Below are 24,103 nucleotides of genomic sequence, written 5' to 3'. Positions count from 1 at the left end.
CAGGCTTTTAACAGCCAGGAATGGGGGCGGGTGAGGTATCCCATTTTTTTGGGCCACCAAGCTTCTGACTTCATTGGAAGAACCTAGGATAAAAACTTATGTCTTGCACTTGTTTAGTTGTAAAGCGTTTTTTATTAATGGAAAAGGCAACATCATGAAGGCATATTTTAAAACTTCTCTTTGATACAGCTAAGCAGACTGCCCAAGAAGATATTAAGCTGTGTATCATAAAGGCGAAACCATATGAACTGATCAAGCAGTCCAGCATCATACATTAAAACAAATTTGGACTTAGACAAGAGCCTTGTGGGACACTTTGCCTTACATGTCTGGATGCATGTGCAGGATGACATATTAATTGCTTGGGTTCTGTCCTGCAAATAAGACCCCACTGATTTCAAGGTTGGTCCTAAAATGACGAATTCGGATACCCTCATCTGCAAGATATTATGGGAGGGATTGGATGGAAAGCGAGAGGATATAAAGAAGAATAAGAGCCGAGATTCAGAAACTAAGGAAAGTATGGAATTAGAATCCAAGACAGATGCAATGATTAAAGTGGCCTTTTTCCTGCATCTAATAGGAACTGGCTGAGGCGAAATTGGGGGGTGTTGGTTGCTAGGACTATAAGACTCTGGGGTGGGCTTTTTCAAGGTGGCTGAAACACTGGCAAGCTTCCAGATCAAAGGCACCATGGCAGAGGACATGGTAATTAGCACCTGCTAAACTTTTGTTTTGCGACCCATCTCAATTTGAATTTGCAAATGTTTTGTTCATAGCGATTGCAATTCAGAATTTGTTAACTAGTTGTTAAATACATCCATGGTAAAAGTTCAGTTACTTTAGTGATTGATATACAGTGCTGGTGTTGTAGTCATTTAGCTGCTAATGGCTAGTGATGTGATAAAGCCATGCAAAACCTATCCAAATAGTGTTGTTGTATGTCACACTTCCCAAAGTTTGTAATGCAAAACAATATGCATATTTGGTCTCTTTACGATTCCTTCTGGGTTTTTATGGTTCTAAATGTTATTCTGAAACAGTTCATCAATTAATACTTTTGTTCCAGCTAATAGTGATTTCCTTCACCAGATAATCCTTTATTTCTGTTATTTTGCTTACTGATTAAATGTTTTTGTTTATGCATTTGTCTAAAGTTTTGACCGCACTATCTTCCTAATCTCGACATGCCTCAAATTGAGTAAATGTGATTCTCTCTTTCTATTACATTCTAAGAATTGTATGTATACATTAGTAAATAGGAGGTACTGTTTGTTCAAATGTATTGTAAGTAATCTTTGTAAAATGGAATTATTCAAAGTAATATATTTGTTATTTTACAGAGAAAGTCCAAGCAGAGATTGATCAGGTGATTGGACACAGTCTGCAACCATTGACAGAAAATAGAAAGAGCATGCCATACACCAACGCGGTTATTCATGAAGTGCAGCGTATCAGTAATATATTACCTGTTGGCGTTCCCAGATGTACTAACAGAGATACAACTCTAAAAGGATTCCATCTGCCAAAGGTAATAAATATTCAAAGAAATCCCATCTGGACATTTTTGGATAATGTAGTTTTGCCTGACACACTTTAATGATATTTAGTGGAAGTCATTGTTAAAGGGTACATGACATACCTAGATAGTCTGGAGCAAAGTCTTGATTTACAACTTTACCAGATACTTCTAAAGTATAACACGTCTGATCAGATTAACAACATCCATTGGAAATCAAAACCTGTTACTAGTGATGTAATAAACTATAACAAGTGAATTTTAGTCTTAAATGGTAACCATGAAACCCCTTTAATTGAACTTTTTTATGAGTGAAGTTTTTCTATTTTCTGATCCACTACCTACATGACCTGCAGGGTACGAGCTCAGGGGACCTGTCACTCAAACATTTGGCACAGGGAATGGCCATTTGCGTCTGCTGCCCTGTACGAAGTTAAAGCAATATATATATATATGTATATATATTACCTACTGGCGGTCGCCAGTAGGTATATATAGTTAGGATTTTTTCTCTATGGGATTTTTGAAAATTCTATGTCTAATAACTTTGGCGTTTGTGGACGGAATCGGCTGAAATTTTCAGGAAAATGGCACATTTTGTTTCTGAGCAGCTCCTGGAAATTTGGGGGGGTTCGTCAAGAGGGGGCCGAGAAAAAAGGGGGGGTCCCAAAACGCGTTTTTCCCATGTTAATTTCCATAGGGCGGTTGGCCTCACTTTTAGCCCGAACGGCTGAATGGATTTCAACGAAACTTGGCAAAATTGTAGGGACTGTTAGCCCGATGTGCCTTTGCTAGGTCTCAATATATGTGCTTCAGTGGATTTTGAGAAATTAACGTTTAAAACAAGATATATATCTGTAACAGCGCTCCGGGCTGCGCTCCGGTCCGCTTACTTTTCGCGAAACGGAACTTTGCGATGCGAAGCTGATTTGGCTCTCCGGTGTCTGTCAACATTCTAAACAGTCCGGAGCGGCCGCCATCTTAACTCTCGGTAGGATCGAGAGAGAAGAAGAGGCCAAAACAAAGGGGGAAATTACCATAAGGGGGCATAGTAGATCCTCGTTGACCCCCTAGGTTTTATGTGGAGGTTTTAAAATTTTTTTTTTTTTTTTTTTTTTTGGCGTGGTGAGCGCCAAGTTCGCGAACCGGGAAGTGTTCTGGGCAGCGGACTATAAGGATAAAAGAATGATAGACTTTTCTAATACTGTATGTTAATTGTTTGTTGTTTTTGTTGTTTTTTTTTGTTTTCTTTATTTTTAAAGTATTTTTTTTATTTTGATTGTGTTTCATAATTCATTAAATTTTCTAACATTTCAGTGTCAGAAATTTCAAAATTCAATATAGGGTGTAAATTGTCCTCATTTTGAAGCAGGTTATCCACTGCTTCAACACATTGTAGTAGTTCCTGGTCGCTACTTTGATCCATAAAATCATCCATTTTTTCTTGGCTGCTCTCCTCCAGTACAATTGTAAATTTAACTTGTTGCTCGCCTTCCATTTTGCCTGAAATTTTGATTAAAAAAATATATATTAGTAGAGATAGGGCACTGTTGGGAATAATTTTAGATAGGCAGTTTTTATCAGTGAATTTATCTTTTGGCAGTGTATAGTATCAGAGTGGAAATAGGACTATAAAAAAGTGTATGTGATTTAACCAAGACAAGCCTAACTCCATTCATAACTATAACAGAGAAGTCTATCTAAATCTATAACTACTCTAGAGGGATAGTATATATCTATCAGAAAAAGTCTACCATATTAAGTTATAGTGCACAATATACTTCAGTTTTAAAAATAACAACTTACCTTCACAAAGAAGTTGAATTGTTTGATAGCTATTCAAATGTGATGTACAAGTACAACAAGAAGTAACAGTCAAAATGGCTGTGTTTTCTTCTCCTCCTTTATATATATATACAGATATATAACCAATCAAATGTTAGATAATAAAAGTAGAAAATGAAAGTAACATTTTCATTGGATGTCAATTCCAACACTTCAGATGTGTTTTGTGAAGTAATTTACCTCACGGTACTTAGAGAGGTCTACAGGCTTAATGGCTAAATGGAATTTCAATCAAATTTGTGAAAATGAAAGGGATTGTTATGTAGTATGAGCTAATCTATATTTGGTGAGAGTGTCTCTAGTCGTTTTTCTGTAAATTACTTTCCCACCTTTTTTTTGGACCGCTTCCCAGGAAGCGGCTCGGTTCGCGAACTTTAAGCGTCACAGGGGTCCACCATTTTGTGTTTCGGTCGCATTAAGATACAAGATGGAGGACAAATAATGTTTAGAATGGGTAGAAGGGGTCATGGTAGACTTATCTTGACCCCCTAGGTTTTCTGAGGGTGGCTGAGGAGGCTTATATGTGCGGAACTTTTTTTTTTTTTTAAATTCCGCGAGGTTAGCTTTCGGTTCGCGAACCGGGTAGCGCCTCGGGGAGCGTAATTTGTGGAAAATTAGTGAAAAAAGTTAGAAAAAAAATAATAATTGTGAGTGATCAGATGAAGGGTAGCTCTGAGAAGAGCTTTTGGGTTTATGGTACATTTAGGTACTTATAAGTAGGTACCTATGCACAGTCTTAAATTCAGAATGAAAATTCTGTTGCCCTCATCTGAGAAGTGAACTCCATCTCCTCTGTAGATATCTTGCATGTAGTAACGCAAGTTATTGTTGTACAAGGAGCCCATTCCATGGTCTCTCATGTAAGCTGAAACAGATTTGTTTACATGCTTCCTCGCTTTCTCAATTTGTGGACAAAATTTAAGCCATTTAAGCCTCATGAACAAGCGCATGGTCTTTTAAAGATCTGTGAAGTACTCGGGGCGGCGGTGGGTGTGTGTCCTCTTTCAGGAGCGGGCGGGGGGAGGGCTCTGCCAGCAACTTGCCAGGCCAGGCAGTGTTCAACACTTGCATCACCCTTTCTCTGCCTGCTATTGCGCTCCATGCTTCTGAAAGGTAAGAAAAAGAACGTGCATTTGAGTTTGAAATGTCCGATCCTGTAGCAGTACACTTGCAAAGCCCACACATGACAATAACCCGATTCAAGGCCCCATTCACCCGATTTTTTTAAAATATATAGCACTCCAACAAAGTAGGATTATAAAACTTTATTAACTTTTAAATATAACGAACGGAACAAAAACTGTAACAAACATTTAAACATTTTTGACAAAAAAAAGCAACAATGGTCAGAAGCTGTCTTTTGTGCGAATAGTCCCAAGGCAGCACAACGTGCTGAGTTCTGGACGGCACCCAGGTGATGTCACCTGGGTGCCGCACTGGTTTTTGGGATCCTACAATGCAGCTCAGAAAAACAGCGTGGGGCGTCCCGGGTGGTGCGGGGGGAGGCCTCGTCAGTAGCGGTCTGTTGTGCGAATAGTCCCAAGGCAGCAGAACGCGCTGAGATGTGGATGGCACCCAGGTGATGTCCAGTAAACTGCCGCACTGGTTTTGGTATCCTACAATGCTGCTCCGAAAATTGGCGTGGGGCGGCCCGGGGGGGGGGCGTGGGGGAGGCGGCGTGAACGGGCCTCCCCAGGTGGCGGCCATCCAGCTGAGTTGCGCCCGCTCTTGCGGCTACAGCGTCTCGCTCACCATGTAGTTGAGTTGCTCCCACTCTTGCAGTGCAGCGATAGGCGGCTGCCACAGGACTCTTAAAATGGCGGCCGGCTCTTCGGTTTTGGGCCTGGTCCACTAAAATGGCCCTGGGACACCTTGGAACTCGGACGCTTGCCTGCTAGGGCTTGGGCTCCATTCTCGAAAGCGTCCCCTCAGCCGTGAAGATTCTACAAAAGTCTTGTAACTCTGAACTATGGCACCCAACATCCAGGACTTGCCATCCGGATCTTGGCGCCTTGTGCTGCTTCCGACCTATTCACACATCGGTCCACTACTGACATCATCTCATAAACCAACGTAATGTAAATAGTTATTTAATAAAATGTTTTACCCTGTTACTTTGCTGGTGTGTTGTCTATATTTTTAATATTTGCATAGGGTTTGTAGTTATTTTGGGCGGGGTGGGTGACGGAGCCGAGCTGTCTTGCAGCCCTCATGGTGTGGAGCTCAGTTCATCTCACTATTTTCGTATTTCTCATGAAGGGTTGTTCCTAATGTTTCTATTTTAGCGAGGTCAAAAAGAGATCCAATTAGTGGCCTACTGATTTTGCTCGATTACTTTTATTTTTTTACACGATTTTTCACTATCTGCAAAGACTAAACAGAGTATTGCGACTTTGTGCTTGTTTGTAAATAGAGAATGAACCAAAGAGAATCAATTGTAAAACAGTAAATGCTTGGATAACAATCAATCAAATGGAGAGACAAGCAGGCACGAAGGATTACAACGGGGGTAAAGGCCTGCGTTAACTACTCTTCACTATCTGCAAAGAGAGAGTACTACTAAGAGAAAAGAGCGGAGGGGGGCAGCGTTCAAAGCACATCAGCGTGCATAAACACGAAAAAGTTTTTACCTATCACGTACTTGACATTTTACAGCTTTTGATATTTGCTATTAAAAAAACAATGAAATTCACTGAAAAAACCATAGGTTATAGGCCATATATAGTTAGGAATTTGCATTTACAAAACCTTGAAAATTCACTGAAAAAACCATTGGTGATGAGATGTCATCAGTGATGTCATCAGTGATGTCACTAACCATGTCATGAATGATGTAATATGTGACATCATCAGCAGTGGATTGCGGGTGCGCGATATATAGTTAGTGGAACTAACTATATATGAAATTTCAATAGTTTTGTGTGAGTAAAATAAGGTTTTGAAAAGGCTAATCCCTAACTATATATGGTCTATAACCAATGGTTTTTTCAGTGAATATATATATATATATATATGTGTTTATGTGAGCAATGCGACTGGGATCGCCAAAACGCGTCTTTCCACTTGCACTTATGAATTGAAAATAAAAGGATTTCATTTCACTAGCAACAAGCGTATTTAAGAGTCCGTTTCTCTCCTAATGGTGCCTGCAAAAGGCATTTTGAGCACAACCTGATATATACATATATATATATGTGCAGGAAAGTCCCTCCTCAGAAGAAGAAAGACACAGCAGCCCAGAGGGGAAGTATAAGGAGGGGCTTTATTAAAACAAATGGCAGTCTGGTGGCGGCGAATGCATTTCGGCACATTAACCTTCCTCAGCGCCCAGCACCTGACAGAATGTCTCGAAAAGCCTGCCTGCTGCTTGTTGATAATGGCGCCACTCCGCTCCTCCCACATACGATTATGCTCACCTGTTGCGGTGCAGTTGATAGATATATATATGTTTATGTGAGCAAGGCCACTGGGATCGCCAAAACGCGTCTTTCCACTTGCACTTATGAATTGAAAATAAAAGGATTTCATTTCACTAGCAACGAGCGTATTTATCTCTCCTAATGGTGCCTGCAAAAAGCATTTTGAGCGCAACCTGATATATATCTATCCCTAAATAACAAGTCCACACTGAGACCCTTCACCATTCAAAAGTACCTCCTTTCCTGGTGACGAAAAGAAACCATGCGCACTCCAAAGTCGTGTGCTTATCAGTATATTTCAGGATTTAATCCTGCAAGTGGATCAAAACAACCCAATGTGTTTTGGCGTCAAGTCACCTTGGTCACGGGTGGGTGGTCTCCCTCATTCCATAGGCTAACAACAATTACATTCTTACGTCATCTAAGTATAAAAATAGACAGAGGGCAAACATTCCAGCAGAACCAACCACTTTGATCCCGCCATCTTACAGTGTGTCATTTTGCCTTTGGCCTAAGCACAAGTCTAAGAATTTATGACACAGGAAGTAAATACAATATTCCTACTCATATCAAATAATTTTTGCCACAATCGCAGTTAAGTTACACACTTTATACAATGTGTGAAGGCCCCCATGATATCTAAAAATTATATATGAAATAGTATACATGAGGCAGTTACTTTCCACTGGTGATCCAGGGAGCAAATCATTTCTTAATTGCAGAAGAAGATTATCAGTCTTATTAGATTGTCCATTTTAATAAATTGTCAATTATTTGAACACATCAAAACCAGAAATAATAGTGTCTAATAGAATAAATACATATCCATAATTCAATTCTGCCCCAGTGGGCATATTCCTCATTGACGCCTTGATGTTAACACGCGACCAAACCAATGTATATAAATTATTTTAAATAAAAACGAATTTCATATGGTTAGTTGCGGCAGGAAGCAAGTATCTGATTTCTGAATATTATAAATACGCCCGATTCTGCAACTGTCCAGAACGAGTTAAGTAACTTAGTACATAAACCAAGAAGAAAAATTAAGAGGAATGAAAAAAGAAAAAGAAATTCGATGATGGTGATTAGACTAATCAAATATATAAAAAGGAAACATAGGTCCATGAGTGAAAGAGCAAAAGGAGAAAAGAAAAAAGAAAAATAATACAACTATGAGGTAAAAAAACAGTTAAAATTGTCAAACAGGAGATAATTTACAGTCTATACACGATCTTATCTTGTATTTCATGCAGCAAAATTTTTTTTATCTTGTAAACCATCATGATGCATAAGCTATCCCAAATGAACATTCAATTCCTCACCTGTATTAAGACCTATAGGTATTTTAGTATAGGTATTTTAGTATTTAACTCAATGATATACCTTGATTCCAACCTCCTGAGTGCAGTTTCCCTATCGCCTCCATAATATGAGTTCCGATTCTGTCTATTGCAGAAAACATCAGGAGCTCACTAGACTTGTCATGGGCCACTACAAAGTGTCTAGCAACTGGATAATATTTGTCCTCTTGTGTGATTGTCTTCATGTGCCCCAATATAATCTTTTGTACAAGATTAATAGTGCATCCTTTGTATTATCGATTATAGGGACATACAAGCATGTAGATAGTGTAATACAAATTACATGACAAGGTCTTGTCTATGCTTCTTTCTTGATCAGTGAGTTGTGATGTGTACTTGTTAATGGGTTTGCTATTCCTACATGCTTTGCATTTTTTACAAGGTAAGAAGCCTTTCTGGGATTGGTAAGCCAAGTTCTATGGCTTTCTACAACATTATTGGAAAATCTATCTTTCATATTTTGTGTCCTGTCTTTATGTGATCTGGGGATATGTAGTCTGTGTATCCCGAAGACTCTCCTCATTTAGTAGCACAGGCCAATATTTGACTAGTATTTTCCTGACTTTTATAGCTCTGGTATTGAATATAGTAATGAATCTGATGGGTTCAGTGTATTCCAACTTTTCTCCTGAAATCTTGGGAGTGATTAACTGTTGTCTCTTGGTTTCCCTTTGCCTTAGTTAAGGCTGTCTGTAAAGTTGTTTCCTGATAATCCCTCTCCCTCAATCTTTCCAGCATTCTCGTTCTCTCATTGATAAAAACCTTCTTCGTACTGCAGTCCCTTCTTGCCCTGTGTAATTCCCCATAAATGAGTGTTTTAGGATGATTACTGTTGGCCTGAAGTATTGTTTTGCCTGCAGAACATTTTCTATGAAGAAAGGTTTTTAGCACATTATCTTCAGTTACAACAGTTATATTTAAGAAAGTGTTAGAAGTCTTACTAATATCACAAGTAAATTTCAGATTCAATTCATTTCGATTGAGGTCCGACACAAATCTGAGTGCTTCAACTCGTTCGCCTTTCCAGATAATAAAAAGAACATCGATGAAACGAAGCCTACACACGACCTTGGTGTTAAAGGCTTCCATTGGACCAATCACTTGCTCCTCCCACCATCCAAGGAACAGATTGACCAAACTGGGAGTGAAACAAGTCCCCAAGCTGTCCCTTGTTTTTGTCTAAAGAATTTGTTGTCAAACATAAAAAAGTTTTAATTAAGACAAGTCTCAATCATTTGGATAATCATTTTTGTATGAAAAAAGATATAAGAGGGATCTTGCCTTTAAAAAATCTCTGCAGGCTTTTGCACCCACCTCATGACTGCTGCAGGTATAGAAATTGCCAACATTCATAGTAATAAGTAGGAAATCTGATTCCCACAGTATACCATCTCTTCGATTGAGAAGATCCTTAGTGTTGTGCATGTGAGATGGCAATCTATTTACCAATGGCCTTAAAAAGAAATCTACAGATTTGGATGTACTTTCCAATAGTGAACCTATTGAGGACACGATTGGCCTTCCTGGGGGGTTGGCAGCATTCTTTTGAATTTTAGGCAATAGTTATAAAATTGGAATCTTAGGATGCTTGCATAATAAAAACGTATACTGATCCCATTCTACTAGCCCTTGTTCTTTCCAACTCAATAGTTTTTTCCAGTATCGTTCATTTACATATTTACCACATTCTGTGATGCCATTTCATAACAATCTGAGTCATTCAATTGCCTGTACCCTTCATTTAAGTACATTTATTTAGACAAAATGATCACATTGCCTCCTTTGTCTAAGGGTCTAATGACAATACCATTTTCTGTACATATGTTTTTTATAGCAGCTCTCTCTTTTATACTTAAGTTGTCTCTCTTGCTTTTATACCATAAGATTTAATTTTTCTTCACCATTTTTTTGAGGTTTTCAGTGACTACTACTTCAAATGCATCACTTGAATCAAATGGTACAGGATTAGGAATAGGGAGCAAGCTGCAGAGCTCACGGTCGGGGTGGGAAACCTGGTTATAGCCTGCGCTTTGGGGAAATACATGATCCGAGTTAGGGGGTTTCTCCAGAATGCAGAGGTATAGGCGTATGTTACCGAGATCGTACTTTAATGTATGTATTGTGTTTGGAAGGCCTAGTCAGATATGTTTTCTCATGTTTACCCATGTGATTTTAACATCCCAGGAGGATACTGTTAGAAACAAATTTGTTGGAGTTATCCTCCGGGAAAAGACTGAATTACAATTTTATACATTTTTAGACTTTGTGTTTTTATAAAGTCTTATAAATGTATAGTGTATACTTTTATGGTTGTAATAACCCAAATAAAGTTTTATTGACTGACTGACTGACTGAATCAAATGGTACTGTAGGCATAAAGGTTGATTTTGGTTGAAAGCAAATGATCCAGTTCAGTGCCCAGGTTGACTAAATCCATACATTTGTCTCCCACCACTGCTTCTTTAGGATCCAATTCAGAGAGCATCTGTAATGCAAAGATATCCGCAATACTCAATTTACCCGTCTTATTGGGTCTCATATTAGGACCCCCAGTTAGGAAGGCTTTTTGTTTTTGAGTGTGCCACTTCTAAAGTTTTATTTTTCTAGTAAATTTGAAAAGATCAATCCGGCACTGCAAGTAATCATATATATGATACATAAATGATGGCAATATAAGTCCATATTTCATGTTACTCGTTTTTTTATCTTCCACAATTTTTTAATTGATTACAGTACTCTTTAGAAAGACTTAAAGAATTTAGTATACATTTTTTTGCTTGAGACTACAGTTTTGTTCGTCAAAGCCTTGAGAAACTTGTTTTGATGGGGGTAATGTGCTAATGATTAAAATGTGTTTTATGCAACAAAATGTATTATCATAAATCACACTTTCAATGGAAGGCACATTGTAAAGAAATTCAAAATAACATTTTAAAATGTGTTTTTGTAGTACACTGGCATAGTAGGATAGGTTGAACTAAACATATATAACGAAAGAACATAAAGCACTATGTGTACTGTGCTTCCAATGTTTATTTTCACAAACTGGGGAGGGTTCATTGATATATGAATGCATTAAGACTGAGACTCCAAGAGTGAGCTTGTAAGTTATTCTGATAAGTGTTCTAAGAGTGCAGCACTGTCATTTTGAAAGCTTTTTACCAACATTTTAAGAAAGATTAAAAACTTCATTTATTTAGAGAAGCTAAGTATCCTGCAAATAAATTCAGCACTGAGCACAGGAAATATATATATATATATATATTCACTAAAAAAAACATAGGTTTCAGGTCATATATAGTTAGGAGTTAGCATTTAAAAAACCTTTGAGATTGCTCCTATATAGTTAGTTGTACTAACTATATTTCGCGCACCCGCAATCCACTGCTGATGATGTCACATATTACATCATTCATGACATGGTCAGTGACATCACTGATGACATCTCAAATGACATCAATGAGTTCTACACGTTTGTTTTTCTGCTTTCCTGTGCCTCAGTCTACAGAGGCACAAGATGGCTGCCAATCAGCATGCAGCTCGCGCATGCTAAGGTCCGTGCACGTGCAAGGACAGTGCAAGGACGGTGCTCGCACTGGCGCGCACCGTGTCCCGCCTATAGATATATAATTTCTAAAAAGTCGATTTTCTCAACAATTACTGATGGGATTTTCACCAAATATACAAAAGGCACTTCTGCATACCAGGCTCTACCATTTTGCCAAGTTTGCAGTAATTCCATTCAGCCGTTCGGTCTGTAGCTGTGTCTAAAGGTCCTATGGAAAATTGCATTGGACTCAATTTCACATTCAATTTTCTCATAAACTACTGGAGGGATTTACACCAAACATACAAAAGGCACTGCTCCATACCAGTCCCTACCATTTTTCCAAATCTGGTGTAATTCCGTTCAGCCGTTCGAGCTGTAGCCTTGTCAGAATGTCCCTATGGAAATAACATGGGGAAAACACGTTTTGGGACCCCCCTTTTTTCTCAGCCCCCGCTCGACGAATCCCCCCGAAACTTTCAGGTAAGGAGCAGAGCGCAGCGAGGCACATTTAAGGAAATTTACAGACAGATCCTTCAATCGGCGCCAAAGTTATTCTGTTCGGCATTTCCTATAGTAACTAGGTCCTAACTATATATACCTACTGGCTATCGCCAGTAGGTAATATATATATATATATATATATATATATATATATATATATATATATATATATATATAGTATCCCAAAGGCCCACGCATATCTGGATTCAGAAAAGGGGGTGGTGATGAACAGAGTGTCTGAATTAAGCAGACCACTCTTACCCAGTCCAAAGATCAGGGCTTGATCCATCACCGTTATTTATCTCACTGCACCATCCCAGCTCAGAACCTGGCTATATGGGGGAAGGGTCGAAAGTTAACTGGCTATATTATTAGATTAAGCACAGTAGCCAACACATGAAAATAGCAGGTATGGTTGACTTTTGCAAAATATTAGCTTATCCAGTCTACTGTACCTTTCAACCTTTTTTCTATAACCGTTAAGAAACATACTTGTTGTACAAAGTAACATGCAACCTATTTTTGAGCACACAATGTTTATGAACAGCCAATCACTTAATAGCTTTTACTAAAACAACATCTTCTCCACCATTTTACATACCTCTTATTGTACCAACTGACTTACTCCGCTACAGACATCTTTTGATACTTGTCACACATCCCTTCAGAATGCTTTCATTATGGATTGTAGGACACAGCTATATTTTGTCACTTTTCCCTCATACTGACTTTGTGTACTCGAATATATGCCAAAGACAGAAATGGAAGTGGCCAAATCAGCTCTGTCCACAGTTTGACAAAGCCAGGAAGCATGTTAATAAAGCGGTTTCTGCATACCTCAGAGACAATAAAATGGGCTGTATCTACAACAACATACGTTTTGACATGCATGACATCCACAGAAGTGACAGAGTTTGCTATACAAATAAAGGGAACTAAGTGTTTCTTAACAACCTCAAGCTGTGCATCCACACTTACACATAGCTGCAACAAAGTCATAATGAACACAATGGCTCTTCTTAGAGCCACCCTATAACCCAACAGTGAAAGTTGTATATTTTTAAACACATATATTCTTTAATATATTTTGCAGATTTGCGAGCCTGTCACAAATCTGCAAAACAAAAGCCCAAATTCAATAACCTACAACACATTTCACTTTTCAACTATAACTTTAAATTTGTATATTTTAATATAATTTCTGTCAGTTTTAATGTAATTTTGAAGTTCACCCTAACGCTCTATATTAAAGTTCACAACTGTAAGAGTACCTCTGGAATTGTATAATATTTAATTATTTATTTAAGGTAGATCCGCGACTCCACCACAATGTTACACTAAGGGGCTGCGCTGAGCAGCCCGACAGGGTCGACACTTCTACCACGTGAAACAAATATATTATTTAACGCCCCCTACTTCTCTGGGCTGATTTCGGCCCGGGGACCCCATCCCCCACAGCCCAGACAATTAAAAATATTTTAAATATTTTTTTATTAAGGGAAGGGGTCGCCCGCCCCCAGGCCATTTTCGGCTCTGGGGACCCCATTCCGCAAGGCCCGGCCAATTTTTCATTTATTTGTTATTTATTTATTTTTTTTAAGGGAGGGGGGTCTGATCCGCCTGCCACCCCCGGCCATTTTTTAGCCCTGGGAACATCATCCCCCAAAGCATAGCCATGTCCTTTGGAACCGTGGGGAAGCCTCAAGGCCCCCGCGATCCCAGCTGCATCCCGCCTCCTGTGGGAGCCGGCACTGCTTTTTAACCACAGGGAGCTGCTGACATGCAGCTCCCTGGTGATAAAAAGTAAAGTGCTTGACTTTGTATAAGCGGCAGCAAATGCTCTTGCTTGTTCAAAGTGAAGCACTTTTTTGCTATGGGATGACAGGAGCAGTACTCCTGCCATCCCATGGAAAACTGCAATGTCCCGGGTGGGCACCCCGGGATATTGCTCTGGCTGGCCCTGGGGGCGGCAGTCCCAAGAGCCATTTACGGCTCCAGCAGGGGGGCCCGCACAGCCACTATCCCATGTGCAAAATACCCCCGGGGAAGTGGTGGTTCCCGGGGCTGGGTGGAGGACTGGATCCCCCCCACATAATATTTTTACTATTTATTTAAAAATTGACGGTCCCCCCATGCATTTATGTTTCACATAGCCCTGGGAAGGTGGCAGTCACCGGGGGCACCGCATTCCACATAATTCAACCAGGGGTGGTGGTCCACGGGGCTGCAGGGACCCCTGCATTCCTATTCGCTATTGAACCCGGGACCTGGCCCAACCGTAAGCCTAAAGTAAATAACGCACGGGAGCCCGTGCTCCGTTTGTTAAAACATTTTCAGCCGGATTTGCGGATCATTAGCATCTCCAGGCGAAAGTTTAAAAAAATGCTTTTTTTGGCCCAGGGTGTCCCTGTGGGACCTCCTGAACAGGTCTAGGGGTCAGGGTGTTTCTACCCTGCCTACTTTTCTTGTTTATTCTTGTTTTTTCTTTTGACCCAGTTGAACTGATTCACAAGGTGGCTTCCAACACTTCCTAGTCTGAAATGTTGGCAGCCAATCTGATCATTGGCTCGAGATCAGGAGGGTTTGCAGATCCTCCGCGGCCACAGTTATATATCTGAGAAATGAGAAACTACTGAATCGGTTTACACCATTGAACAAAAACAGTGCTTTCTGGACCAAGATCGACCTTTTTACCAAATTTGGTGTAATTCTGTTCAGCAGTTTGGACTGTAGCCGTATCTAAAGTTTCCTATGGAAATTAACATTGAGAAAAAGCGTTTTGGGACCTCTCCTTTTTCTCTTCCCCCGCTTGATGAATCACCCCGAAACATTCGACACAGAAGCTGAACTGAGTGGCATATTCGTTTTGAAACTTTCGCAAACATTCATCAAACGACACCAAAGATATTGGCAAAAGAAAAAACTGTTTTCCTATAGAAACAACGTCCTAACTGTAACTACCTACCTAATGCCGACCGCCAGTAGGTAATATATATATATATATATATATATATATATATATATATATATATATATATATATATATATATATATATATATATATATATATATATATACACACATATACATATATATATTTTTTTTTTTTCCCAACGAAGTGGCTTCATTTCCAGAGCAGCACAGCAGTGGTTGCGACGTTGAGCTCAGCCAAGAGCTGGAATCAATTTTTTCACAAGAATACGCCGCACTCAGAAACTTGTAAGTCTCAAATTTTTATTTCACAGAGCCCAGTCTGCACACCACTGTGCAGACTGGGCTCTGTGAAATAAAAAATTGAGACTTACAAATTCCTGAGTGCGGCGTATTCTTGCGAGAAAAAACAAACAAAAAAAAATATATATATATATATATATATGTGTTTCAACAAGACACCCTTCCAACTCCTCCGAGCAAAATAATGAGCACAGACTCCTCTTATTATGAAGTGCGATTTATTCCTCACATTTCTTTGTCATAACGTGTTTCGGTTAGCAAGTGACCTTGATCACATAAAGAAATGTTATGCGGTGATTACATTTAAACACACCCAATTATGTCATGTGACAACTTTGAGAAAGTACATGAAAGACAGACTCCATTTTGTGCGTGGTTACATTATTTCTCTGAGTTTTTAACCAACATGTGTCCTAAGACTTCTAATCATTTTTTCAAATATAGATTCAATTATTTACACTTGTTTTAAATAAAACAAATAAATAAATACTTTGCAGTGATTAACTATTATACACTTGATTCAAATTGTTCCAATTAGTAACTGTATACACAAATGTAAATTTGTGCAAAACTTTAGGGAGATTAGTATCTCATTTCTTACTGCATAAATGCATATATAATCTAATCTCATCAATATTCACTACAGTACTTATGACATCATCAATGTTAAAATGTAAAAAACCACCCTAAAGAAGTCTAAAATTTGGGCATTAACCTCATTAGATGTGCAAAGAGAGCCTTATTGTCCTTTATAAAGTGCTACTGTGCTATATGATTTTCTTATTAGTGCTTAGTGCATTAAAGTGCTAGTGCATCATAGTGCAAAGATATTCTCCATGCAAAACATAGTTTCATCTGATTAATAATGATGATTCACATCTATTAAATCTTTTTATTTTTTTATTAATTTTGTATTTTATTTGGGTGTTTTTTATTTATTAAAATTAACTTATTCATTTTTGGGCATATATATATATATATATATATATATATATATATATATATATATATATATATATATATATATATATATATTTATTTTTTAAGCAAGAAGGTCACTGCCATTGCACCACTCGTCCTGGGTGCTGCCTCGCGGTGGTGAGCCGTGATATTTTCTGATAATTGCTAGGACAATGTATGAATCTCGAATGAAAGTCCGAATCTCCGAGGACAGTGAACCGCATTCAATAACTCTGTCTTATTTACGCAATATAGCTTACTGCTTCCCGCAAGGTCGAAGGCTGTAAGCAATGAGGCAGCTGAATAGCTCAATGCATTAGACCAGAAGCAATGTCGCGCATGCCTAAAAGAAAATGCGAGTTCGAGGCTTCGAACGGACGTAGTTTTCATGTAAAATGTAATTTATTTTTCAATGATTTCTTTCAAAATGAAATGGTTTTTTGCCCATAGCTAATATCTCAATGAAATTGTATTTAAGAAACTCACGAGTCGATACAATGAAATGCCACACATTGCTGAATAGATGAATCTGCTTTCGTAGCTTCAAACTTATGATGGTGTGGTAGTATGTTGACTATGTTTATTGTTACCACGATCACATGATTTACCTTAAATGTTGGATGCAAACAGACACTTGTACTCGTGAGAAAGGGAAGTTGTTCCCGAAACACGTCGAGTAGGGCTGTGATTAAAATCCAGTTTTGAACACTATTCCTGATCTCTAGACAAATTTGATGTTTTGGGTCTACTTTCTCTCTCTTCGTGGTAGATAGGAGAGCCCTCCATGAAGTGCAATATACAGTGTAATTGCTATAATCTACTCTACCAGAGACATGCCCAAACAACAGAAAAAGTCTATAGTTATTGAAGAGAATTGCAGCTAAACAGTAATGCAGGAAGGGTGGTATAACTTGGTTGTTAACCCAAGTGTACCCACATTTCTTCGTCCCCATTGTGTCCTCCTGGTGTCATAGTTTGGAGCTTTATTATATATTTGGATTCCAGTATCCGCAGTTGTCTCAGTCTATCCCCTTCCCTCTCGTTTTTGGGGACTTGGTCCAGACTGAAAAAGCTCAGTAGATCCCTGTTGCTTTTGTGACATTCCTCGAAATGGCAAGCGATAGGATAATTCACATCCTTGTTATTAATCGCTTGCATATGTTTGAGGATGCGCTTTTTCAAGGGGTGGATGGTGCTACCAATATATCGCTTATTGCACGGGCAAACCAAGCAGTAAACGGTATATTCAGAATTTCAATTCAGTAGCAAATTGATCTTCCAAAGGATTTTGGGATCATTGACATCAGTTCTTTAAGCAGAAACTTGCAGGCTTTGCAGCGCATGCAAGGATAGAACACAAGAACAGGATCCTTCCTAGGCGGTGTCATCTGGAAGTGACTATGCACTAAATGATCGCCCACAGGTTTCCCAAGGCTGTAGGTGATCATAGGTCTTATCGGTAAACTTTCCCGCAGGACTTGGTCTGTCTGTAAGATTCTCCAATTCTTCCGGAAGATTTACATGATCTCAATAGATTTGCAGTTAAACTGCAAATCTATTGACTGGTTCTCTCTTTTTGTTAATTGATCCTAAAAAATCTTGTGAGGCCTGAACATATGAAGCTAGATCCTTCACCATAGGAGACAAAACAAATCTTTATAAATAGAACAATTTTATAAGAGACTCTGGATTGAAGCCACTATTGGTCTCCCAGAGGGATTGGCTAGGTCCTTGTGTACTTTTAGCACATGATAAAAGGTGGGTAGTACAGGATTTTCACAGTACAAAAAGAGAAATTCTTCATGGCCAATCATGCCAGCAGTCTCCCATTCCTTGAGAAGCAAGTGAAAAGTTTGAATACAATTGAGATATTCTGTTTTGGAAATGGTAGTATAACAGTCATGATCCAGTAGGTGTCTCAGGGCTTCCCTCAGGTATTGTTTTTTTCTAGGATGACAATATTCCCTCCTTTGTCGGAAGGTTTAAAGATTAGACTTTTTTCATTTTGAATGTCTTGAAACAAGTCCCACTCTTTTTTGGTGAGATTATATTGATTTCTCGTTGGTGTCTTGTCCGTCATCAATTTATTGATGTCCACAAGAATCGCCTCACTGAAGAAATCTATTGCATCATGCTGAGTTTTTGGTACTGTTCTGTTTTTAGGCTTTAGATGGCTTTTACCCCCCCACTGAGTGATGTCCATCTCTCTTAGATGTTGCTCTACAACTCCTTGTGTACTCATTCCTGTTGTCTCTTCGTCTTTTTGGAGCCTTAATAATGCTCTCAGAGTATTCAGATCATTAAAAGGTAATCGCATTCGGATCCTCCATCACTGCTTCCTCATTGTTAGCATTCATTTTGGGATGAAGCAAGTGGATTTTTTGTAGCTTCAGTTTTTGAATGTATTTAAATAGATCAATTCTGATCTGGGTATAGTCAGGTTCCATAGTTGGACAAAAAGTAAGTCATACTGAAGTACTCAGATTTCATCTGTGCTCAAGGATCTCTTAGAGAGGTAAATGATGGTCATGGTATATTCTTCTGTTACCACTTCCCTCTCCGTCCCCGGATTCGTGTTACTCGCTGATATGTTTCTTCGCCCCCTTCATTTTTGTCCCCTCCTTGTTTTGCGTTTTTTCCTTGATATTGTTGTTGGGGGGTGTGTCCTTGGTGTCAGCCTCTTTTTTGTTTCGTGCGTCAGTTTGTATTCCCGAATTTGGCACAGTTATTCACATTTAAAAAACAATTTGTGGACGGGATCCCGGCTTCCATCTCAGGAGTCCCCAAAGGTTCTATTGTAATAGATTGTCCTATTGTTACAGAAGAGGAATAGGAGATTTTTCGGCACCATCTGTAATACAGCTTGCAAAACATTAGAACGTACTTGATCAGATATTTTTTTCAGACAATACTTCAAAGCATGCTGGACATTCATTTGACCTCCTAAGCAGCCGCCCATGAAGAAGAGGGTAATCACCTCGAAACACGTCTGCAATGAAATCAACATACAGGTGTGAATTTGCTGGCTGGCAATATTAATAAAGCTTTGGCTCTTCAGCTGCAGTGTGATATTCAAGATATGCTTGGGCCTTTGGGATACAAAATGTAAACGCGGCAGCCCTTCCGCGCTGGAATGCACAGTCTCGGAAAAGGAGAAGCCACGAAAGTAACGATTACAAACCGGTTGGCACAGTGGCTGAGCCCTAAAATAACCCGAGAACTCACCTGGACCCTACGAAGGGAATGATACTTGCTGCAAAAATGAAGTCTATGAAAACCCACTATGGAAAGAACTATATGTTCCAGCATACTCCTGTGCACTTAGCAAACACCCACTATGGGCGGGACAATACTTCAAAGCATGCTGGACATTCATTTGACCTCCTAAGCAGCCGCCCATGAAGAAGAGGGTAATCACCTCGAAACGCGTCTGCAATGAAATTAACATACAGGTGTGAATTTGCTGGCGGGCAATATTAATAAAGCTTTGGCTCTTCAGCTGCAGTGTGTGCTTCCAAATATGCGTGATTCAGAAAAGGGGGTGGTGATGAACAGAGTGTCTGAATTAAGCAGACCACTCTTACCCAGTCCAAAGATCAGGGCTTGATCCATCACCGTTTTTTAGCTCACTGCACCATCCCAGCTCAGAACTTGGCTATATGCAAATTAGTCTGACCCTGGCCCAGTGCATCATGGGAACAGGGCAGACAAAACTACCAAGCCAATTCTTATACTGGGAAGGAAACAAGCTACCGGGGACCGGTTTCTGGCATTTCAGCCGTCTTCGGCCCGGCTTGCTTGAATCCTGATAGTGCAATGAGCTAGGGACTCACATCTGAGTATACCCTTCCACGCTTATGGTGGACAAAAATGATTCAGAAAAGGGGGTGGTGATGAACAGAGTGTCTGAATTAAGCAGACCACTCTTAGGGGAAGGGTCGAAAGTTAACTGTGCTTTTAAAATATGAAATGGAATGATATATATAAGTGATATGGTTGTAAAATAAGTTTTATATAGCGCTTACGAGACCCGTAGGTATCACAGCGCTTTACAAAATCGTGAACAGAAAATACAGTAAATCAGGCAGGTAAACACAAAAGAGGCGAGAATTCAAAATCGAATATAGTAAACATCAAAGAAAATAAAAGCAGTACCAAAAACAAGAGAAGCAATTCGAGAGGATCTAATAGACAGCATAAACAGATAAACAGCCGACTATGATTGTAGGGACTAGATCTGTACACACGATAATTAACCAAGATCAAAAATCTAGGAGTTAAAGTATTTGTTGAGGAGGAGTTGTTTCAGGTTTCTTTTGAAGTTAGGGAAGGAGGGGTTGCATTAGTACTAAATCAAATCAAATCAAAATCAACTTTATTAGGTTTCACGTGCAGAATACCATAAAAGTTTCACAACATCCAAATTTCATTTAAAACATGATACAATAAAATTACATACAAAATACAATACATATCAATAAAAGACAAAAAAGGGCCCGTTGGACTACATCACATACTAAACAATAAAATGGAGTGTACCCTCTAAAAAGAACAGTTGCTAATTGTCCAGACAGGCCCTGGTTCCCACCGTAGATTTCAGATAACCCACGATGAAAAAGATACAATCACCCTTCAGCAGTTGCTAGTACAGAAGCACTGGGCAGACATGGGTCAAATTCAACTTCTTTAATAAAGGAAATAAAAAATATCTCCGGGGTACCTCATAATATTTACAAAAAAACATGAGAGTGTAGCAGATCCTGTGGAGACACTCCATCGCAGCCACAGGATGCCAACACCTGACCTCTACTGCTCCCTTTTGGGACAGGGAGTAACAGATGAAAAAGATCCAGGCGGAATCTAGCCAAAAAAACCGCTCCTATTTAGAGAGCTACCCCAGGAGATATGGCTCAGTGGATGGGTTTGTTTTTAGCATCAGGAATTTGTGGGCACTAGGTTTTCGCAATTCTTGCTCATCTCTTTCTAGTTTCCTTAAGCTACTAAAAGCTTTCTTAACAAACTCCACATCCTTTTGTACAATAGAATCAGGTTTGAGAAAATTTCAGGGTGCCCCAACTCATCAAAACAACGTTTAATATATTTTAGCCATGGTATACAGGACATGTGGTTAAGGTTCATGCATTCAATTATGATCTGCTGACTCAGGGTTACATCCTTATTCAGCCAACACTTGAGCCAGAACACTAGGGGGCGCAAAGCCAAGGTATAACATAGATAAGGCACTCCCAATTCCTCTTGAGCCACCAGTACTATGTTTGAAAGTGATATGTTCTTAAAAAATAATACTAGTATTATTGGAAATAGGTGTTTGACGTCCTGTAAGGGTTTGCGACTCCATCCAGATGCTACACTGAAGCACAAGGTTGGAGTCGCGACTCCAGTAAGTTACAGAACCAGTTTGGGTACTTTTAGAAGAGAGTCATAAAGGGTTAATATGTGTATCCAATAGAAATGGATTTTAGTATTTGAAAAAAGGGAGTATTTTGATTTGTCACTTACAATCCTTACTGTGAAAAATGAGAGGTAAAATTTGCCATTCCCGGTTTTGCATTGTTGAGAGTGGTGCATCACATTTACTGTATGGGAAAGAAAATTGTTTAGGAGTTTCTGATACTTTGATATTCTACAATAGTATTTCAGAGGTGAGTTACAAATGTGTAAGGTGTGTTATGTATTGTGTAGGAGTGCTTCAGTTTTTTTAATGACATGTTTAACTTTGAGATACTGTATTTATAAAGCTTGAGAAGCATTAGTGAAATGTGAGGTTTAAAATATTTTACCAAATGTAAGAACCTGTATTGTAGTCTGTATAATTGTAGTGAAATGAAGATTGGAAATAGGTTGTACATACAGATGTTTGTGCTTCCTGAGTCTGTAATGAAAGTAGTAGAGAAAACTGAGGTTTAAAACATATTGACAGATGTATTAACCTGTATTCCAGTCCATATAAGTCTATCTCTGAGAAACATCCATTACAACGCGGCATTACAGTGCAGTGCCTGTACAACACATGAATACAATGCAAGTACCATTACAGTGCATGCTATTAGAACGCATATGCGTCACTGACCAGCACCTTTTCTGAGGTAAGCACCTGACATTATTATAATAGTCGTTTTTGTTCTAATGGTAAATGCATTGTAATACAATATACACAAAAGAGGCCTGAGGAGGTTTAACGACCAGCAGGGGGCAACTCCCCTCTAATGTAATCTGGCAACACAAGAAATCACCCCTGGGTCTGGAGTGAAAAGGGAGTGCGGGGAAATCCCTTTTAAAGGACGGTTTCCCTCAACCACCCCTAGGTGGTAAACTTTCTCATTGGGTAACCTCCTCACACTCCGAACCTAGTCGCAGTGTGGGCTACAAGCCTCTCACTGAGAGGGAGGAGCTCAGGGATGTTTCATAATGCACCCAGACATATACTAAAACCTTCAGAGGAGCTGGGTGTGGAAGGAGTGAAAAAGGAGGATAAAAGTGAATTGAAACTAACTACCTAGTATGTCAGAACTAACTTTAATTGGACATCCAGGGGTCAGGATTAAACGGAGTGGGCTATGGCAGGAGAATTCAACCGGTCATAGACTCTAACTGGTAGACGTGTTTCAGCCTTAAAGCCCTTCATAGAGGTGGCGTGGCTTTCTTCAGGACAAAAAAAGTGAAAATTAAAGTGAAATGACCACGCATACCAATTTTAGTAGGTGGTAAAAAGAGCATACTGTTGGTATGAAAAGACATGTGTTACAATAACAGTGTTAACACATTTTGCACATACTCTCTTATGATTAATAGCCCCATTACATCATTAACACTACAGATGTGGCCTTACACAATGTTAGGATCACCGATTTGTAATGCTTACCCACATAGTCGGCCGAAATAGTTGGGCCTTACCCTCAGCGCACACACTGAAGGTGGCATCAAAATCCTGTTTTAGGAAGGGGTGGGGACAAAAAAGGTTGACTGTGAACACACAGTCATGCTTTTCATTCATTTATACAAATACACAGTTGACAAATTGTGTGCTAGCCGATTGAAAATTGATCCAATACAAGAACAACTGGAGGGTCAAACGAGCTATACACTCAGTGTCATCTCCACAGGGATCTGCTCAAAGGTGGCAGAGGAGAACGCAGGACAAAATAAGTCATAAGGCTTGGAAGGGCAGCGTACAACCACTCTGTGTGCTGTCTCCAAGTAGACCTGTGTACACTTTCCTTCAGCCCTGCAACTGTAGGGTTCTGGTCTACTCTTGAAATAAGATTTTTTGATACTCTATACCCTGCACTGTCTCCCTGCTAACTTTCACTACAAAGTTGTTGCCCATGACCTTTGCACTGCTCACGCATTGTAGACTACTGGCATTCAGATGTTGATAATCTTCAAAGTTCTGTGTCCCTCTGACACTGTCACTAGTTTGACCTATTTTATACTCTTGCCTCTGTGTATCTCATTAAAGCTTGGAGATTCCATGTCTTTAGGTAGGATTTCTCTCCCGTGAGCCATTCACACTGAGCCACATTTATACTGAGCTATATGCATTTACATCTTGCACTGCTGTAGCAACTTTTATCACAACTGTCCCGTCCCAGGACCCCCCTTTATTCTACATTAGCATCCTGGGACACTGCCTGTTTCCACACTAGTAATCCGTGACACTATCAGGCAGAGTATGTCTTCTCTTTCCGTC

At 39.4% G+C, this 24,103-nt stretch overlaps 1 protein-coding gene across 3 annotated transcripts in view; it reads left to right on the top strand.

Moving 5' to 3' along the window:
• Positions 1-24,103, top strand: part of LOC147747314 (cytochrome P450 2J2-like) — a 389,228-nt gene that overhangs the window by 255,406 nt on the left and 109,719 nt on the right. For all 3 annotated transcript variants that reach the window (XM_086953076.1, XM_086953084.1, XM_086953068.1), the window contains one exon: positions 1,344-1,531. In XM_086953076.1, the coding sequence (XP_086809202.1) occupies positions 1,344-1,531 (188 nt within the window). The remainder of the gene's footprint in view (positions 1-1,343; positions 1,532-24,103) is intronic.

Source organism: Lissotriton vulgaris, chromosome 1_1 (assembly GCF_964263255.1).
Source record: "Lissotriton vulgaris chromosome 1_1, aLisVul1.2, whole genome shotgun sequence".
In the NCBI taxonomy this organism is placed as follows: Eukaryota; Metazoa; Chordata; class Amphibia; order Caudata; family Salamandridae; genus Lissotriton; species Lissotriton vulgaris.
Note: the sequence above shows the minus strand (reverse complement) of the source record. Positions and strands in the feature narration are given on the sequence as shown.